The sequence below is a fragment of the Papio anubis genome, chromosome 4 (genome assembly GCF_008728515.1).
Source record: "Papio anubis isolate 15944 chromosome 4, Panubis1.0, whole genome shotgun sequence".
Lineage (NCBI taxonomy): Eukaryota > Metazoa > Chordata > Mammalia > Primates > Cercopithecidae > Papio > Papio anubis.
In genome coordinates this window covers 72,471,760-72,487,726 of record NC_044979.1, presented here as the reverse complement: position 1 = coordinate 72,487,726, position 15,967 = coordinate 72,471,760, and the positions used below count along the sequence as shown (strand labels likewise).

Sequence of the window (15,967 nt, the reverse complement as noted above, 5' to 3'; positions counted from 1 at the left end):
GGAAGTAGAAAATAATACTGATATATCACTGGAATTTATTTGTGAATTAGCAAACTTTTTCCAGAATTTATTTTCAAATACTCTACATCGTCTTTAAGATCTTCACTGCACATTACAATAGAAAGTTTCATAATTTATGCACTTAAATGGCATCATCTGTGTGCAACCTGAGCAAAAAATATCATCACTCCCTTGCTTAATTCTATATTCCCAGGGTTGAGTAATTTTGCAGACTCCAAACAGTTTTATAAAACTTTCAGGAAACCAGAGTGAAAAGTTACCCAGCTCCAATTCTGAGAACTGATGCCCCATTCATAATCACTCCATTGAAATCTCACTGTAAAGCCCTCAGAACTCCTCAAATGTACCTTATGAAAAGGAGGAACCCTGCAGCTGTCCTCCTCAAATGAGCAGGCCTAGGAGGCCTGCAGAGAAATTTAAAGTCGCTGACCATACAGGAGGCTTTAGAACTGCCAATACCTCACTAAAATCTTGGGATATTACTCAGAATTAGTTTATTAAAGTATGCCTTTAATCTTAATGTAATTTTATTCTGAGCATGCAGGGGAAGGTAAAAGGCAGAACTATGTAAACTTAAAGCAAATAGAAATCATGCTCCTTGTGCTGTTGGAAAATTAATGTATAAATGTATATAAAGCCTTCATTTTAATAGAAGAAAATTGATCTTCTATACCTTCTTCCTAGAGAAAGAGAAAATGTAGAAAAAAACGGTTTCTCGGGTTTAATTCATAGAAAAGTCAGCATTAAAAATCTTAACTGTTCAAAAGTTTAAATAATATTCAAGATGATATGCAGGTCATTTCTGGTACACCAGTTAAAGATAGAAGACAGCATTATTAGGATGGTATTTAGTTTAAAATCTTCACAGAAAAAATTGGAATGATAATATGGAAAGGGATTAAATATAAACATCAAATTAGTTCAGCAAGATCTCTTACTGCTGGATTCCAATAGTAAGTGTCAACAAGAGAGCTAAAATGAAGATGCCCTTAGGGAAGACTGGTTTGGGAAAGACACATAAATGGACATTTATTTGAGATTGGTTCTTGACCATTTTCAGCAAATTTCCAATAAATTCACTTATCTATAAATTTCAATTACAATTTATCAGTTTGCTTTTCTGTGGAATAATCCTAAATATGTAAGCCTCTCATTGTATTACCTCATGAAAAGCATAACAGGCCATTCATTAGCATTTATTTTGACTGATTGTTATCCATGTCTTTCTGATTGGTATTTTAAATATTATTCTTGCCTGAAAGTTGATAGAAATATAGGTTGGAAAACAGGCAGTCTCTTCATTTCATTGTCTACATGACATTACATTGGCCACATTAACCAAAAGCATATATAGGTAATCATGGAGGTCAACAAAAGTGGCTTCCAGTGGGACATACTGAGGGAAGACTGATTCCTCTACTACTTACTATTCTCTTTGTTCTATGTCACCTCTACATATTGGGTGAGTATATGAATCTTTATCTTGTGTAGTATTCACCATTATACATCTCTGGCTGCCTTCCTGTTGCTCCAAGGAAACCATGAAATCTATGGTATCAAAGATGGCCTCCTTTCTTCCAACTCACCACTGGCAGGACAGACAACAAAGATAACTGTTGATCATACCACGGCATATTCTTCACCCATAGAATAGTGGTAATAGGAAAAGCAAGAATTTTGATTGAAAGAGAATTTATTAACGATAAGGATTTTGTGCTAAATCAAAAGGCATAAAGTCTCTTGTCAAATAGTGAAGATATATAATATATTGTATTTGAATTTTCCCAGGAGTTTTAATGCAATCCACTTCACTTCATTTTCTCTTTTCTTTTCAGTTCTCATGTTATCATGAATAACATATGATCCTTAGGTAAATGAAAATGAAAAGTTACACTAGAAGATATGACTTTGGCTTGTACCAATTACAGAAATTATCCCTAATTCATATTTTCCCATGCAGCAAGAACTTCACAACAACTTTTACTTGTTTTCTTTTTGCTACTTTCTTCGTTTGCTTTGAATGTGACTATAATCACACGGTCTTATATATGAGATATATAAGAGAAAATACTGCAAACTCATTTACACAATCGGCAAAACTCAAGACCAATATCAAATGCCATCTCATACAACTACAAGCTCCCAAAAAGTACACACTCACACACACGGGGTACTAATAGCTTGAAACAAATGTGAAAGATTTACACCAGATAAACTATAACTATGAAAATGACTTTTTGCTTTAGCCTTAAAATGTGACATCTTGAGTTTCATACTCAAGTAAATCATTATCTCTTCCTCACATTTGAGTGACACCTTGATTGGTAGATTATGTTGTAGAAGTAGATTATGTTGTCTCAACCTCCTACTACTGGAGAATGTGTGGTACTTATGGTTTCCCGTCACTCAAATAATAAGCAATGTTCTGTCCATCTAAATGTCTGGATTTTTTTAATCAAGGGAATAGAATATAGTAAGTGTCAAGTTGGTGCTATTTCTACCTAAGACATCTCAGATCTGACAAAAAAATGTTGTCAGCTTCTCTCATATTCATTTGAGAGACATATTTGTACTGAGGATTTTTAATGTTAAGTTCAATTAATTCTCTCTAGCATCCCACCCCTCTTCTTCAGAACAATTATCACAATAAAAGTAAATTAAAAATGGCATAGTATATAAGGGCCCTAAAGGCAAGAGTGCCTGTTTGTCCTCCATTATATTCCTGATATCTACCAGGTCTGGATCATAATGAGTGCACAATCATATATTTTGGATTATTGAATGAATTTTGAAAAATTTGCAGTACCTTCGACTCACTTCAAAAAGATGACTGTAAATGTTGTCAAGTTAGTATCATAAAAATTTTAAAACTCAATGAGCAAAAATTATATTAAAACTTTCAAAAAACAGAAACTCAAGTATTAGTCATACTTCTCCTTTGGAGACTAGCAGTTTATCTAGTTTTAAACTATCATTTTCTCTGTGTTTCCAATGAAAAAAAAATGTATGCTTTTATATAGAGAGATACAGTACTCTTTATATATACTGTATCTATCTATATACAATATATTGTTTGTATGTATATATGCTATATGATATATTTATTTTTAACTAGTGTTGAACAACAGGATAATGTTCCATATTAGCTAGTTAATATGAAACTGAAGAATCTGGCAAATGTTCAGTATGGTATGAAGTATAAAGTAGGAAATCATCTAACATTTAATGTCATTCATTGGTGTATTGGAAAATTGCTTAGAGGTCACAGCTCAAAACAGAACATATTTCTTAAATATATTTTTAAATTTTAAAAAAATGAGGATTAAGCCCAATGATGTGTCAGACAGTGTTCTAGGTGTATAAAATAAATTCCTTTAGCACTTTCATTTTAGTGGGAGGAAAAGAGAGAATAACAGGCAATAAATAAACATATACTGCGTCAGGAGGTGATAAGTGTTAAGAAGAAAAGTAAAGCAGGCACACAAGAGAGTAAGCTGGAGGTGGAGGAAGTATATTTTATTCAGGGTGACTTGGGTTTATACAGGAGAATGAAGTTAATGAAGTCATTCAAGCTAATGTACAACAGCAGATTATTGAGCTCTCCCCAGTCAAAAGAAAACCAGGCATAAGAATATCATCGCTGTATGATACATTCATTCATACTCCTTAGTTCTAGATAATGTCAATTATCATTGGCCTAAGCCAGGCTGAATTAAACAATGAATTCCATAATTAACCGCCAGTGAGAATTATAAATTGCTCTTGTGACTATGAAAGATGGCAGGTCACAGATTCGACTGTGCTGATTGCAGCAGTCACAAGATGGAAGTTTATGCAGTATAAACGATCATGAGGTTTCACATAAGTAATATTTTTGTTTAAATTTAATTTTGCAACCTACCTTTAGTGCTTTGTAAAACCAGTTGGGTTTGATTTATTTAACAGACTTCCATACTGCTGAATAGAGTAGTCCATAGAAGCGTGTGTGTAAGAGAAAGCTCTTTCCTAAATCCTGTCTTTATCAGAGCCTGCCTCATGGATGTAAATTCTACATCCTATCCCTGTTCAACAAGTTGAATTTTTAAAAATATTATTTATTAATGAGTTATTGTTTATCCTTCCCAAAAAGTTGAAAACTGTAGCTATTATAGTTAAAATATGCTGTAACAGCTGCCTTTATTACTTAAATTTGCTTTTTGCTACGGATAATTGACAACTATTTTTCCTTTGAATTGGAAATATAAGAAGGCATTGTAAGTAAACCCAGACCATTTTTGTATTTCATTTTTCCTCGGAATTTCCTTTTCAAAATTCTTCATTTCTAACTTTATTCCATGAAGATATTTTTAGGAATAGTTAGTGTTATGAGTCATTGGCATCATTAACTGCATGTTTTAAGCTTTCACATGGCAAATGATGTTATGCTAATATTTTTTGCCTTATCAAATATGATAAATATAAGATTTTCATTTGTCTAGGATAATCACTGCAATTCTGTTATAGTCATGATGTAGGCTCTCTCCATTACATCAAAAAATGAAAATAGGATATTCAAATTAATGTTTGTTTATGTGAACATTCACACCAACACATATGTACAAGTTTATGAAACTGGAGGAGAAAAGAATAAAAGCCCAACAAATTGCTTAATACCCAAAAGGTGGGGAATGACTCTGCCAAGAAACAGCAGCACTTAGACAGCTCTCATTGGATCCAAATCACAATATGCCTCATAATGACATTTCATTTGCACCTATTAAGAATTATCTGCCTGTGTCTGAGCTCCACCATCAGGAGGGTTGGAAAAGAGGAACTACAGTGATGATTCTAGTTGGAATATAAGATATAAGAAGATAGCAACAGAAATAATGGAAGAGGAGGATGCCAGGAGATGTGAAGTGTGTGTATGCAGTGACTCAAGGACATAGATTCGGTACCTTGTCACAGGCAGCCTTGGTTCTGACTTCATGCTCTGTGACCCCACTGGCCACATATTTTCTTCCTGGTTGCAACAGTGAATAGTAGGCTTTTCATTTGAAGCACACTGCAAACCCTAATAGTTTCTAATCTAAGAGTCCTTCTGTTAACTAATTTTATAACATTTGTTATAATTAAAAGAGATTTTATCACCCACTCTTTCAGTTATTGTATGAAGTCACTCTGAGGACTGAAAACTATGAGCTGCTATGATTGGAAACATCTTTTTTAAAATCAGGCAGAAAAGTAGTAATAAATCTGAAAAAGGAGACCAGCCTTACTTTTTTCTATATGTTCTTTCATCTTTTTTTTAAAGAAAATATGAAAAATATTACCAAAATGTTTTTTTCCCAGGTACTCTAACATTTTGGCACTGGTCAATGCTTTATGTTACTTTTTCTTCCAGGAGCCTTGGCTGCCAAAGGGTAACCCTGCACAAGAACATGTTTCTTACTTACATTCTGAATTCCATGATTATCATCATCCACCTGGTTGAAGTAGTACCCAATGGAGAGCTCGTGCGAAGGGACCCGGTAAGTACTGCATAGTTTTGTTTTTACTTTTATTTTAAAGGATATAGTACCTGTAAATAGTGAACACGGTGTTCATGTTGGACTTAAGCAGCTGTTTACATATGTAATCATATTTACTTCCACAGTTGAGTTTTGCATTTTGTGAGGCATGTCATTTCTATGTAGGTTCTGGAAGAAATTATTACAAGCTATAGTAAAGAACTGAAAATAATTGAATCGTAAGCAGATAAGAATCATACAACAAACCATAAATTTTTTTTTTTTTTTTTTTTTAGACAGAGTCTCGCTCTGTCACCTAGGCTGGAGTGCAGTGGTGGGATCTTGGCTCACTGCAAACTCTGCCTCCTGGGTTCAAGCAATTATTCTGCCTCAGCCTCCTGAGTGGCTGGGATTACAGGCATGTGACACCATGCTGGCTAATTTTTTTGTATTTTTAGTAGAGACAGGGTTTCATCATATTGGCCAGGCTGGTCTTGAACTCCTGACCTCGTGATCTTCCCGCCTTGCCCTCCCAAAGTGCTGGGATTACAGGCATGAGCCACTGCACCCAGCCCAAACCATGTATTTCTAAGACTGACCAATAATTTATTAATATCTATGACAAATGTATTGAGCACGTCTTGTGAACATAGATGATACTAGGTACACTCAGGCAGTGCTTCCCAGTCATCCTAGTGTGCCACAAGTGGTTACAGGTTTGCCTAGATATTGATCCCCTCTTCATTCTCATGATAAGCTGGGCTTGGCCCAGTCATCTCCACTATGAGTAGCTATTCCCTTATGCTAATGAACCATACAAATATGATCACGTTTTGTGTCATTATGCTCTGAAAAAGGTTTATAATGGCACAGGAAATCCAAAAGTTAGGGCAATAGGACATAACATCTCTGAAACTTATGCCCACATGCACAATTGCAACAAGCAAATATGGTGACTGTCCTCTTTCTATTTGAGTACTACAGAGAACAGGAGAGCTGAAATCATTTAGCTCCATTACTCAGAACCATTCTGGATTTCTTCTACCAGAATTGTCCTGAGAGTTGTTCAGAATAACCCGTATTTGTCATCAGTCTTCTCTCTTTATACCCAAGATAGTGTTTTTCACAGTGATTTCCAATCCTGGCTGCACTTCAGAATCAATGGGGGAGATTTCGTAAATATGAAATAGCTACTGTCCCCGTGATAGTAGAGAGTCAGTAGGTATGAGGTGGAGCCGAGGAATATACCCTGGATATTTCTTCTGTGCTGCCAAGTTTGGAAATCATCAGCCAACTACTGAATGAAGCAAATAAACTGTCAGGGAAGGACAGAGGAGGAGCACCTTGAGGCTCTGCTTTTTCATTGATACCAGTCCCTGGTATTACAAACTAACAAAAACCAGAACTAAAAGGGATTTTGGAGGTTGTTTATCCCTGACTCCTCATTTTACAGATCAGAAACTTGATGACAAAAAGGCAAAGTGATTTTCCTCAAATCATATAACTGATTGGAGCGGGGAGCGGGCACTCAAATTAAGGTCTCCTTACTCTCAGTTTTTGTTCTTTCCTTTGCATTATCAGATGTATCTCTGTAAATCAGTGAGGGCTTATTTATACCAAACTGCTTGATTAGGTTTCCAAATATACCAGATTAATTTCTAAAAAATCAAATCACTTTGGTGCTGTGATACCAAGTAACCATTTACTTTACAGAAATTTTTATTTATCAATCCAGTGTTTAAATAATTTACAATTACAGCTTCTATTATTTAATAGTTATTTTGCCCTCAGTAAATATTTTCATCCCAAAAAATCTCCAAGTGCTTCTCTGCTGTCTCCTTTGCAAACCTGCTTTCCTTAATTTTAACAACAAATATTTTCCTTACTTGTTAATGAACTGCACTTTAATTGAATTATTCAAAACAGTTTAATGATGTAACTGTTTATTAGATTGAGTATGAAATTACCAATATTTGATAATTTTTGTTTTGCAAAATTGATGCATCCATATGTTTTATCCTAATGCAAATGTGGAGACAATACACTGGAATCTAGTGACAGTGGGGACTATTACCACCCCAGGCCCGAATGGACAAATAGAGGGAAAGGTGTATGAACCCGAAGACAGAAAGGTGGTGTGGTAAAGGAGGCCCTACGGAAACTGAGGACTTCTGTCTTAGGACACAGCCAGCCTGTGGCAACTCCACAAAAGGAAGTGGAGAAATAAATATCCCTTGTTCACTCACTCTCATCTTCCAGTCTCTACTGAGGGTCCCCATAGCTGAGCTCATCCAGAAACCAGAGGGCAAGGCAGCCCTGCTAGAGATGTACAGATTTATTTCTGTGGGCCCAGGGTAGTGGGAGCAGGATAGAAAGTGCATCTGGAAGCACAGATAGAAGCTACCTAGCTCGCAGTGAAGGGCCAAGGGATATTTTCATTTTTGTTTCTCTGCTTAACTGTGTTATGCAAGCATCTGTAGATAGCCTCATCTTTCAAAACTGGCATTTGACAATTCTGCCAACCCAATAACTAAAATGTGTGAAATCTGCCCAGAGCATGCATCCTGTGTAACAGTGGCATGGCATGGGAAAGCAGCTTAATTTAGTTTCTAATGGCTCCACAGTGTTAATAATTTTTGCAGTATGAATATATGCAGAGAGACATTATAATCTATCTTTTAAAACCATGGCATCTGTTATCAGAGACAAAGTCCCATCTTACCTGCAGAATAATGTGACCAAATGTGTTTATCTTGATGAATTTTCCTTTTTAATGTCAATTGATTTAATCTGTGCAATATCCCAGCAACGGGTGGAATTATCCCCATTTTTAAAGTTGAGGAAACTGAGGCTTGGTGAGAGCAAGTGTCCCTCGAACCATGAGTACTTAAGGATGGGATTCAAACCCAGACCTATCTCACACAGGAGCCAACCTCTCTCTTCTTTACCACTTGGTACTCTTGATTGTCTTTATTTATTGCCCTAGAAAGATATGTTCTTAATGAAATGGGCTCAGCCATTCCAAAATGATGGCTGCCCGTAACCAGACATGCCCGCTACAATTAATTAGGGAAGCTGGCCCCCACTGAGATGAAAACAGAGGTAGAAGCAATTAACTAAGAATCTCTCTGCAGAGAACAGTCACATCGTGGCTCTCCATTTCCCATTAAGAGTGGAAACTGTAGGAAAGTTACTCTCTGTAGGGAGTAGGCCAAGAAATGAGGCTTCAGTTTTTGAATAATCAACCACATTGATCCGGGAGCATGCTCAGTCACATTGCGAAGTATCATAAATTCTTGAATAGACTCTTTCTCCTCTTCTTTTGGGAGTCTCAAACCCATGTCTCCCTGTCTCCCACCTATAAATATAAAAGGGACTTCTTATCCACTGCGAGATCTTGTTCAACCTATCTTCCTGTAATAGTCAAAATTCAGGATTTTTCTGAGTTTGCTACTAAATTATAGAAACCATGTAGCTTTATGCATCAAGTGAGAATAATAAAAACTGCTCTACTCACTTCCCAGTGGTTGTCCTGGAGCCTAAAGAAGCATAAAGCTTTTCAAAACCCCCGAGGGCCTAATATTGCAAGTGATTGCTCACAAGGTTGCTGTCAACTCTCGCCTTATGACTAACTCCCTAGGTCTCTGTCCTTGACTTTTCCAACAAATCTGTTACTCTATTAATTGATCTTGGCAGTCTCATTCATTGTCATTGCTAGATGTTTCCACTTTCATAGGCCTTTTAGGGGTGGACCTGCCCAGGGGCTCTGCCAGCCACAGCACATAGGCTGTCCCCCAGCCACCACTAAGTCAAACCACATATGCCCTGCAGCTCCTCTGTTGTCTAGTAACCTTTAATAAACCCCATAAGCAGGTGTCTAGGGACCTGGCTCTGCCACTATGCACCTGATTTCCTAGGAGAATATGAGTGTGAGATTCAGGAAGCCAGAGAAATTAACAGGAAACTTTCCTCTGAGTATGGAGGAGTGAGATTGATTCACCCAAACACATTAGGCATTCTTAAAGTAAGTTTGAAAGAAAGGAAAGCAGCTTATCTTTATGGCATGAGTAGCACCTGGTTCTTCCAATCAGTGTATTTTTAACCTAACAGACTTGATGTTTTTAGCTATGCAAGAATGAACTTCCTAAGAAAAAATGATAAAACATTTTTAAAATAGAATTTTATCCAATCAGTCAAATACTTATTGACCACCAAAAATGTAATCCCTCGCAATGAGCCAAGTCTAACATGGAAATAGCTTTGTGAGTTTTGCAACCACACATATGGAGTTTAGTCACATTTTTATCTATTTCAAACTGTATTTTTTCCACAGAAAACGAAGAGGCAAAAAATTTGGACATTTTTCTCTATATGCTTAAAAGAGTCCATTTCCCTCTGAAGTTAGACAAAATGAAAACAAGCCACCGATAACAAGCCATTTACAATGATCAATGGACAATATCATATGTGAGAACACACTGTGCCTCTTGCATATTTTCAAATGTCTGTTTCTTCCGTAAGAGAAAATCTGGAAACATATATCCCTCCTCAAATACATATAAATAGCATAGACTGGAACAAAATAACTACAATGACAAAACTTAATTCATGTCTGTAAATTGTGAAGCATACACTTCACCTAGAGGAAATAAACTAGGCTATTTGTTTTTAGTACTTTCTCAGTGTTAAAATAACACAGTCATTGTTTTCCAATGAGAGTGCTGTTAGATCTCTTATCTAACCCTCCCTATACAAGCAACATAGGGTTGCTGTCTCTAGGCATGGGAAAGTCAGTTTAAGAAAGGGAAGGAAATAATTCTCAAGGAGACATGTTTTATACATTATTCATCCTAAAAACTGGTTATGTGCCACCACCAAGAGAGACACACAAGGTGAAATTTGTATTGTATTTCACCTTGAAAATGCACATTCTGCCATAAATGCATTCATAGAAGTCCAATTTCTTGAGTATCTTTTCCCATCCAAAAGATTATTAAAGTAGATTACAGTTGAAACTGTAAATTCAGGTATCATGAAAGCAGTTTTCCCCATTGTAATAGATTTCATTATAAAGGGGATAAACAAGAACTAGAAAAGATTTTACTGCTATTTTCAAGACCTATCTTTTCTGGGAATAGAATTCTTCACTTCTAAAGATACAGGCAAAAGAGTATCCAAAGGCTGAGAATCATGTCATGAACATTACTAAGTCAGAATCATATATTTAAAATTACTTGAAATAAATTATTTTAAATACTGATTTTTTCTTGAAAAACTGACACTCCAGAATACACTAGATTAAGGTCCTCCCTAGCCAAGAAAAGTAGAGACAAGGAAAAGAAGAAGAAGAAGAAGGGAGAAGGGAGAAGGGAGGAAGGAGGAAGGAAGAAAGAAAAGCAGCCAAAAAAAATTGGGGAAAGAGAAGTTATTGGACATTGTCAATCTACAAATATTTATTGAAATTGCAACTAACATAAGAATGACAACCACAGTCATAAATTTAAAAAAAGTGTATCTATCAGCATGTCATCTGTCAGTATTCAGGCATATGTTTTCTTCAAAAAAAAAATACGAAATTTTTAAAGACACTTCGTTCTTAAGCAAACTAAAGACAGACAGAGGGGTGGGTTTTTTGTGTGTGTTTATTGTTGTTGTTGTTGTGGTTTGCTTGTTTTCATTTTGGATCAATTCAAGGTCACTGAATCAGCAATCATTTTCCTCACCAATGCCCATGGGAATATATTAAAAAGTTATTTTTTGAAGAGGAAGGCTGCCTCATCCCAAATATTGTCACACTATTTCTATGAGTTTTTTGTTGTTGTTGTTGTTGTTGTTATTATTTTGCTGAGGGTAAGGAAAACACACACACACACACACACACGCACGCACACACACACAATGCCCTGTCCTCACTGTCAGTGGAGAATCCCTGTGGATCTGTGGTCCTTTTCCCATTTAATAGTTTCTTCCCTGGGTAGTTTTTGGAAAGTTATATTATCTCCTGAACGGCCAAGGGTGAGAATCTTATTCCTTCCATGTTCTTTTTTTTAAAAAAAGTTAAACTCAGAATAACTCATGGCATAAAGAAGGGCTGAATACATCCTCAGTTTATTGAGTGATGTGAAAATTGCCCATTGTTATTTGTGTCATTTGAGCATTTCATTTCCATAATATCTGAAATGTTATTTTATTTTTTTGTTCTATGTGCTCATTCGATGATCTTCATGTAGAAAGTCAGGAGGCAGAATTAAAAGCATTGTTCTTGCTGCATCTAAAGGAAGCTAGCAGGATATTTGTCATTTTTTTAGAAATAAATTTCTCTCTGATTTTTTTATCTGGGTCTGAAAGGCACAATGCAGAGAGATTAGTTTTTACTGGAAACCTGAGCACTTTGCACCTCAGAAACTGAAACAATCTAGTCGTATTTTCTATAGCCTCTTATATAAGTAAAGTCAAATGAATTCCAAGTTCTGGAAAGCAACATGAATGTCTTCTAAACTTTATTTTTTCAGGACAATTGAGCCACCAGGCTATGTCAGAGCTTCTTCTTAGGTAGGCACAGGAAGATTAGCTTAGAATGGATGCTCAGAGCCAAGACACTAGAGAAGACAAAACCCAGGGTGGAAACTGGACTCCTGCCCAGTCCAAGGGAGGCTGGTGCAAGGGAGAATATATAAATATGAGAGAGGTAATCGTGATAGCAGAGTTTTTGAGATGAGTGGTCAATGGTAAATAAAACCAGATTGAAATGATCCATTTCAGTAGCTTATGAAAAAAAACTAGATTGGGAACGAAAGCGTATGATGCATTTGAAGGACAATGCAGAAAGAGTAATGCCAAGATGTGGTAATGGAATGAAGTATCCTACCCTAGCCATTTATGCTACTTCACTTTACTTGCATGTCAAAACCCATAAATGATCTTTTAACCAAGGTCACATGGTGCAGAAAAGTATAGAGGATTTCTTTATTCCTTTTTAAAGTTATTGTTTATAATTGGATGCTTTCTCATACAGATTTGAAGGAGAATCTCTTCCTAAAGTGGATATAAACATATACCCATTCTCCGGTTTCCTTCATTTGGCCGATCTTGGTAGTACCACTACACATGAAATCAGTGACTTACAAATGGTATCTTGTGACATGTTTTACATAGCAAGTCTTCATCTCAAAATTTGCAGTTAGCTTCCCCTGCTTTGAGAAGGCTGTCATGAATTTAGTGCAGAATTTGTTATATATCTGTTTTTATTGTCAAAGAGCTTCCAATTGAGATGCTAGAGGTTTTGCACACTCTGTTAGGGTATGTTGGATCATTGCTGGAAAGTTGTGAAGTGACACTCGAATTTGATATTTGTTGTGCTTAGCTGGATTAGTCCAAATTACATTATTGTTCTTGCTGAACTGCAGGATCTAAATCCTCGCTCTTTTACTTAACAGATTAATCTTTAATATTGAGTAAGTTACTTAACCTCTCCGTACCTTACTTTCCTAATGGAGATCATAATAGTACCTTTCTCTTAAAGCTGTCTATGAAAAATAAGCCAGTATTCCTAAAGTCCACAAAACATCGGCTGGCACACAACTCTCAAAATCAGCTATCATTATTTGTATTATCATTGTTAGCTTTATCACTAGGGCTTTATCACCTGTCAATTACTAACCGTGGCACCTTGTTCATTTCTGTGTGATACAGCACAGGAGGTGTGAAACTCAGAACATTTGTAAAACACTGCTTGATTCTAAAAGGGACTAAGTATAAAAGTAGAATACACATATGTAGAGGCTTGTAAATCACAAATAACCTCAAGAGCTGTGGTCTGAACATATACAGCTAAATCAATGGTGGCTTGAGAATCCCCAGTGAAGGGTGATATAAGACTCTCACTATACCGTATAGAGAACAAACCCTGAGAGTAGTAAGTGGTTAACTTTTATTCCCCTACCACATTTCTTTGTTGTTGTTGTTGTTTTGTTTTTTAATCAGAATTGTGTAGAGCCTACCCTTCTGTTTGCTCTGGCATTGTCTTCCTAACACTTCCAAAGTGCTTCCTTTGCCAATTTCAGGATCATCTCCCACTGTATTTATCTCAGATGAGACTTTGTTCTCCAGTGTTTGTTTTTAATTCTTTTCCTAAACACACCAAATGACAACTACGCAGTTCCACAAAGTCAAACTCATTTTCTTTGAGACTTTATCAGGAATCATCTCAAGATTGCACAACAGACTCACTTTTAATTGAAAATGTTACATCCTTAAATTCCTCTGAGGAAAGATTGCAGCACTTTCCTACATAGCTGCTTACTGCTAGACTTTCTGATGAGGTTTCTACTTCATTCAGCTGGCTTTAAAGACTGTACAAGTTGACAGTTTACCAGGTGAGATGAGGGTCTTTTTGTCCCTTAGTTTATCAACTGAACTGGCATTTTGACAAAGAGGTCTGTAATTCCTCCTTATGAGGTTTTAAAATATATGTGAATCAAAGTCAGGGTGTTTCTCATTGCACTGTGAGTGTAAACAGGAGTTTACAACAGGAGTTGCAGTAAATTCACTGCAACAAGTACTGAGGAGGCCCTCTCTGAACCCTAAATTCTTCCAAGACATGGTCTGCATCAGCATCACCTGGGCTTCGGTTAGAGATGCACAATCTCATGTAGGCTTTTACATGGGCATCTTGCATGGAGTTGAGGTTTGGGGTACAGGTCCTGTCACCCGGGTAGTGACCATAGTACCCAATAGTTGGTTTCTCAACCCACATCGTCCTCTCTACCTCTTGCCTCTACTAGTCCCCAGTCTCTGTTGTTTCCATGTTTATGTTCTTGTGTGATCAATGTTTAACTCTCACTTATAAAAGACAACATGTGATACTTGGTTTCCTGTTCTTGCATTAATTAAGATAATGGCCTCCAGAAGCATTTATGTTGCTGCAGAGGACATTATCTCATTCTTTCTTATGTCTACATGGTATTCCATGGTGTATATATATCTTCTGTATCTATAATAAAAGGAGAACTTTAAAAAACTAAAAAATAAAATTAAAATATTATTGCGTTTAAATAAATAAATAAGAAATGCAGAATCTCAAGCCCCACACCACACCTTATGAATCAGAATCTCAAATTCTTTCTCATGGACAAGGGCAGACTGGTGGAAAACGAAACTTATGTGATGACCCTATAAAGTGGGACCCTTTCCATTTTTTTTTTTTGTTTTGTTTTAGGTTTGTTTGCTCTGTAATTGCTCTTTTTCTGAGGAAACACAGTTTGGGATGGAAGGATGGAGAGAACGGACTCTGAGTATATTTGATTCAGACAAAGCTTATTTTCTTTTAATTGAAATGATAAGGGGAGCAGAAAAGGACAAGCTTTTAAATGAGCCCCATGTAAAAATGGTCATTGTGGAAAAAATATTCAATTGCATACATAAATAGTACTTCAATGGCAAGCATCCTTCTTAGTGTCACATGTAATTGAATTCGGCTGATAAATAAGCCTTGCATGTCTTCTTTATGAGAAAAAGTGCTTATGGGTTTTACATGTAATAAGTTCAAGGGCTTTGAAAAGTTCTGGATGATTTGCATGCAGTGTAAATAATTTAAAAATGTGAACTATTGTTACGAAGTGAAAGCAAGTATACTATCAAAATTTAACTACAATGTTTACAGGCAACTATATTTTTAAATATTTTATTTGAGCATTATCTCAAGACCAGAAAGGCATTAACATAAACTACAAATCATGAAGGCAGGAAGTGTCTCAGAAAAAAAAAGTGTTACAACTAAATAGATAAACTGGGGGAAAAAGATTACTCCTGAAATGTAGATGGACTGTTATTGAGCTACATATCCTGTAATATCTGAATAATATAAGACCTACTTTTTGAAGAAAATTGTTTTATTTAAAATTTCCCATATGATTACCCTACTACCATAATTTTCATGTGATGTTACAGAGTATATATTACAGTGGTTCATTAACTAAAATTGATTAAAAATAAAATGGTGATGGCTGAATAGCTCCTGTCTGGCAAAAACCTCTCACAGATAACAACTACAAACCCTGAACAAAATATAAAAAGAAATTATCTGAAGATCCTGGATAGAGACCAAGACAGGGAGATGCTAGAAAGAAGATGAGACTTCAAAATGGAAATAGTTGTGAGTAGAGTTCCCATGGTTTTATCCCTTTCCAGGACAGGTAAAACTCTGATAGAAAACTCTCAATTTTACTGACTTGAATAATAGAAGACAGAATTTAGGCCAACTACAGCTCCCCAAAAGTGAAGGAAATAAATCTCAAAAAGAAGAGAGTCAGAGAAGACGGTCCTCAGATTCTGGGTATACACTTATGTGTGGTCTTTTACTGACCCCATAACCATGTGAATGTGAAGGAGCCCATGAGCATGTCACACTTGTTCAATATGTATTTTTTAGTGTATGAATGAAAGGATGATCTAGTAGC

The 15,967-nt window shown here is 36.1% G+C and overlaps 1 protein-coding gene across 1 annotated transcript in view; it reads left to right on the top strand.

Annotated features, from left to right (window-relative positions):
• Positions 1 to 15,967, top strand: part of CALCR (calcitonin receptor) — a 65,312-nt gene that overhangs the window by 21,043 nt on the left and 28,302 nt on the right. The window contains exon 6 of the mRNA XM_021936034.2: positions 5,405 to 5,531. Coding sequence (XP_021791726.1) covers positions 5,405 to 5,531 — 127 coding nt within the window. The remainder of the gene's footprint in view (positions 1 to 5,404; positions 5,532 to 15,967) is intronic.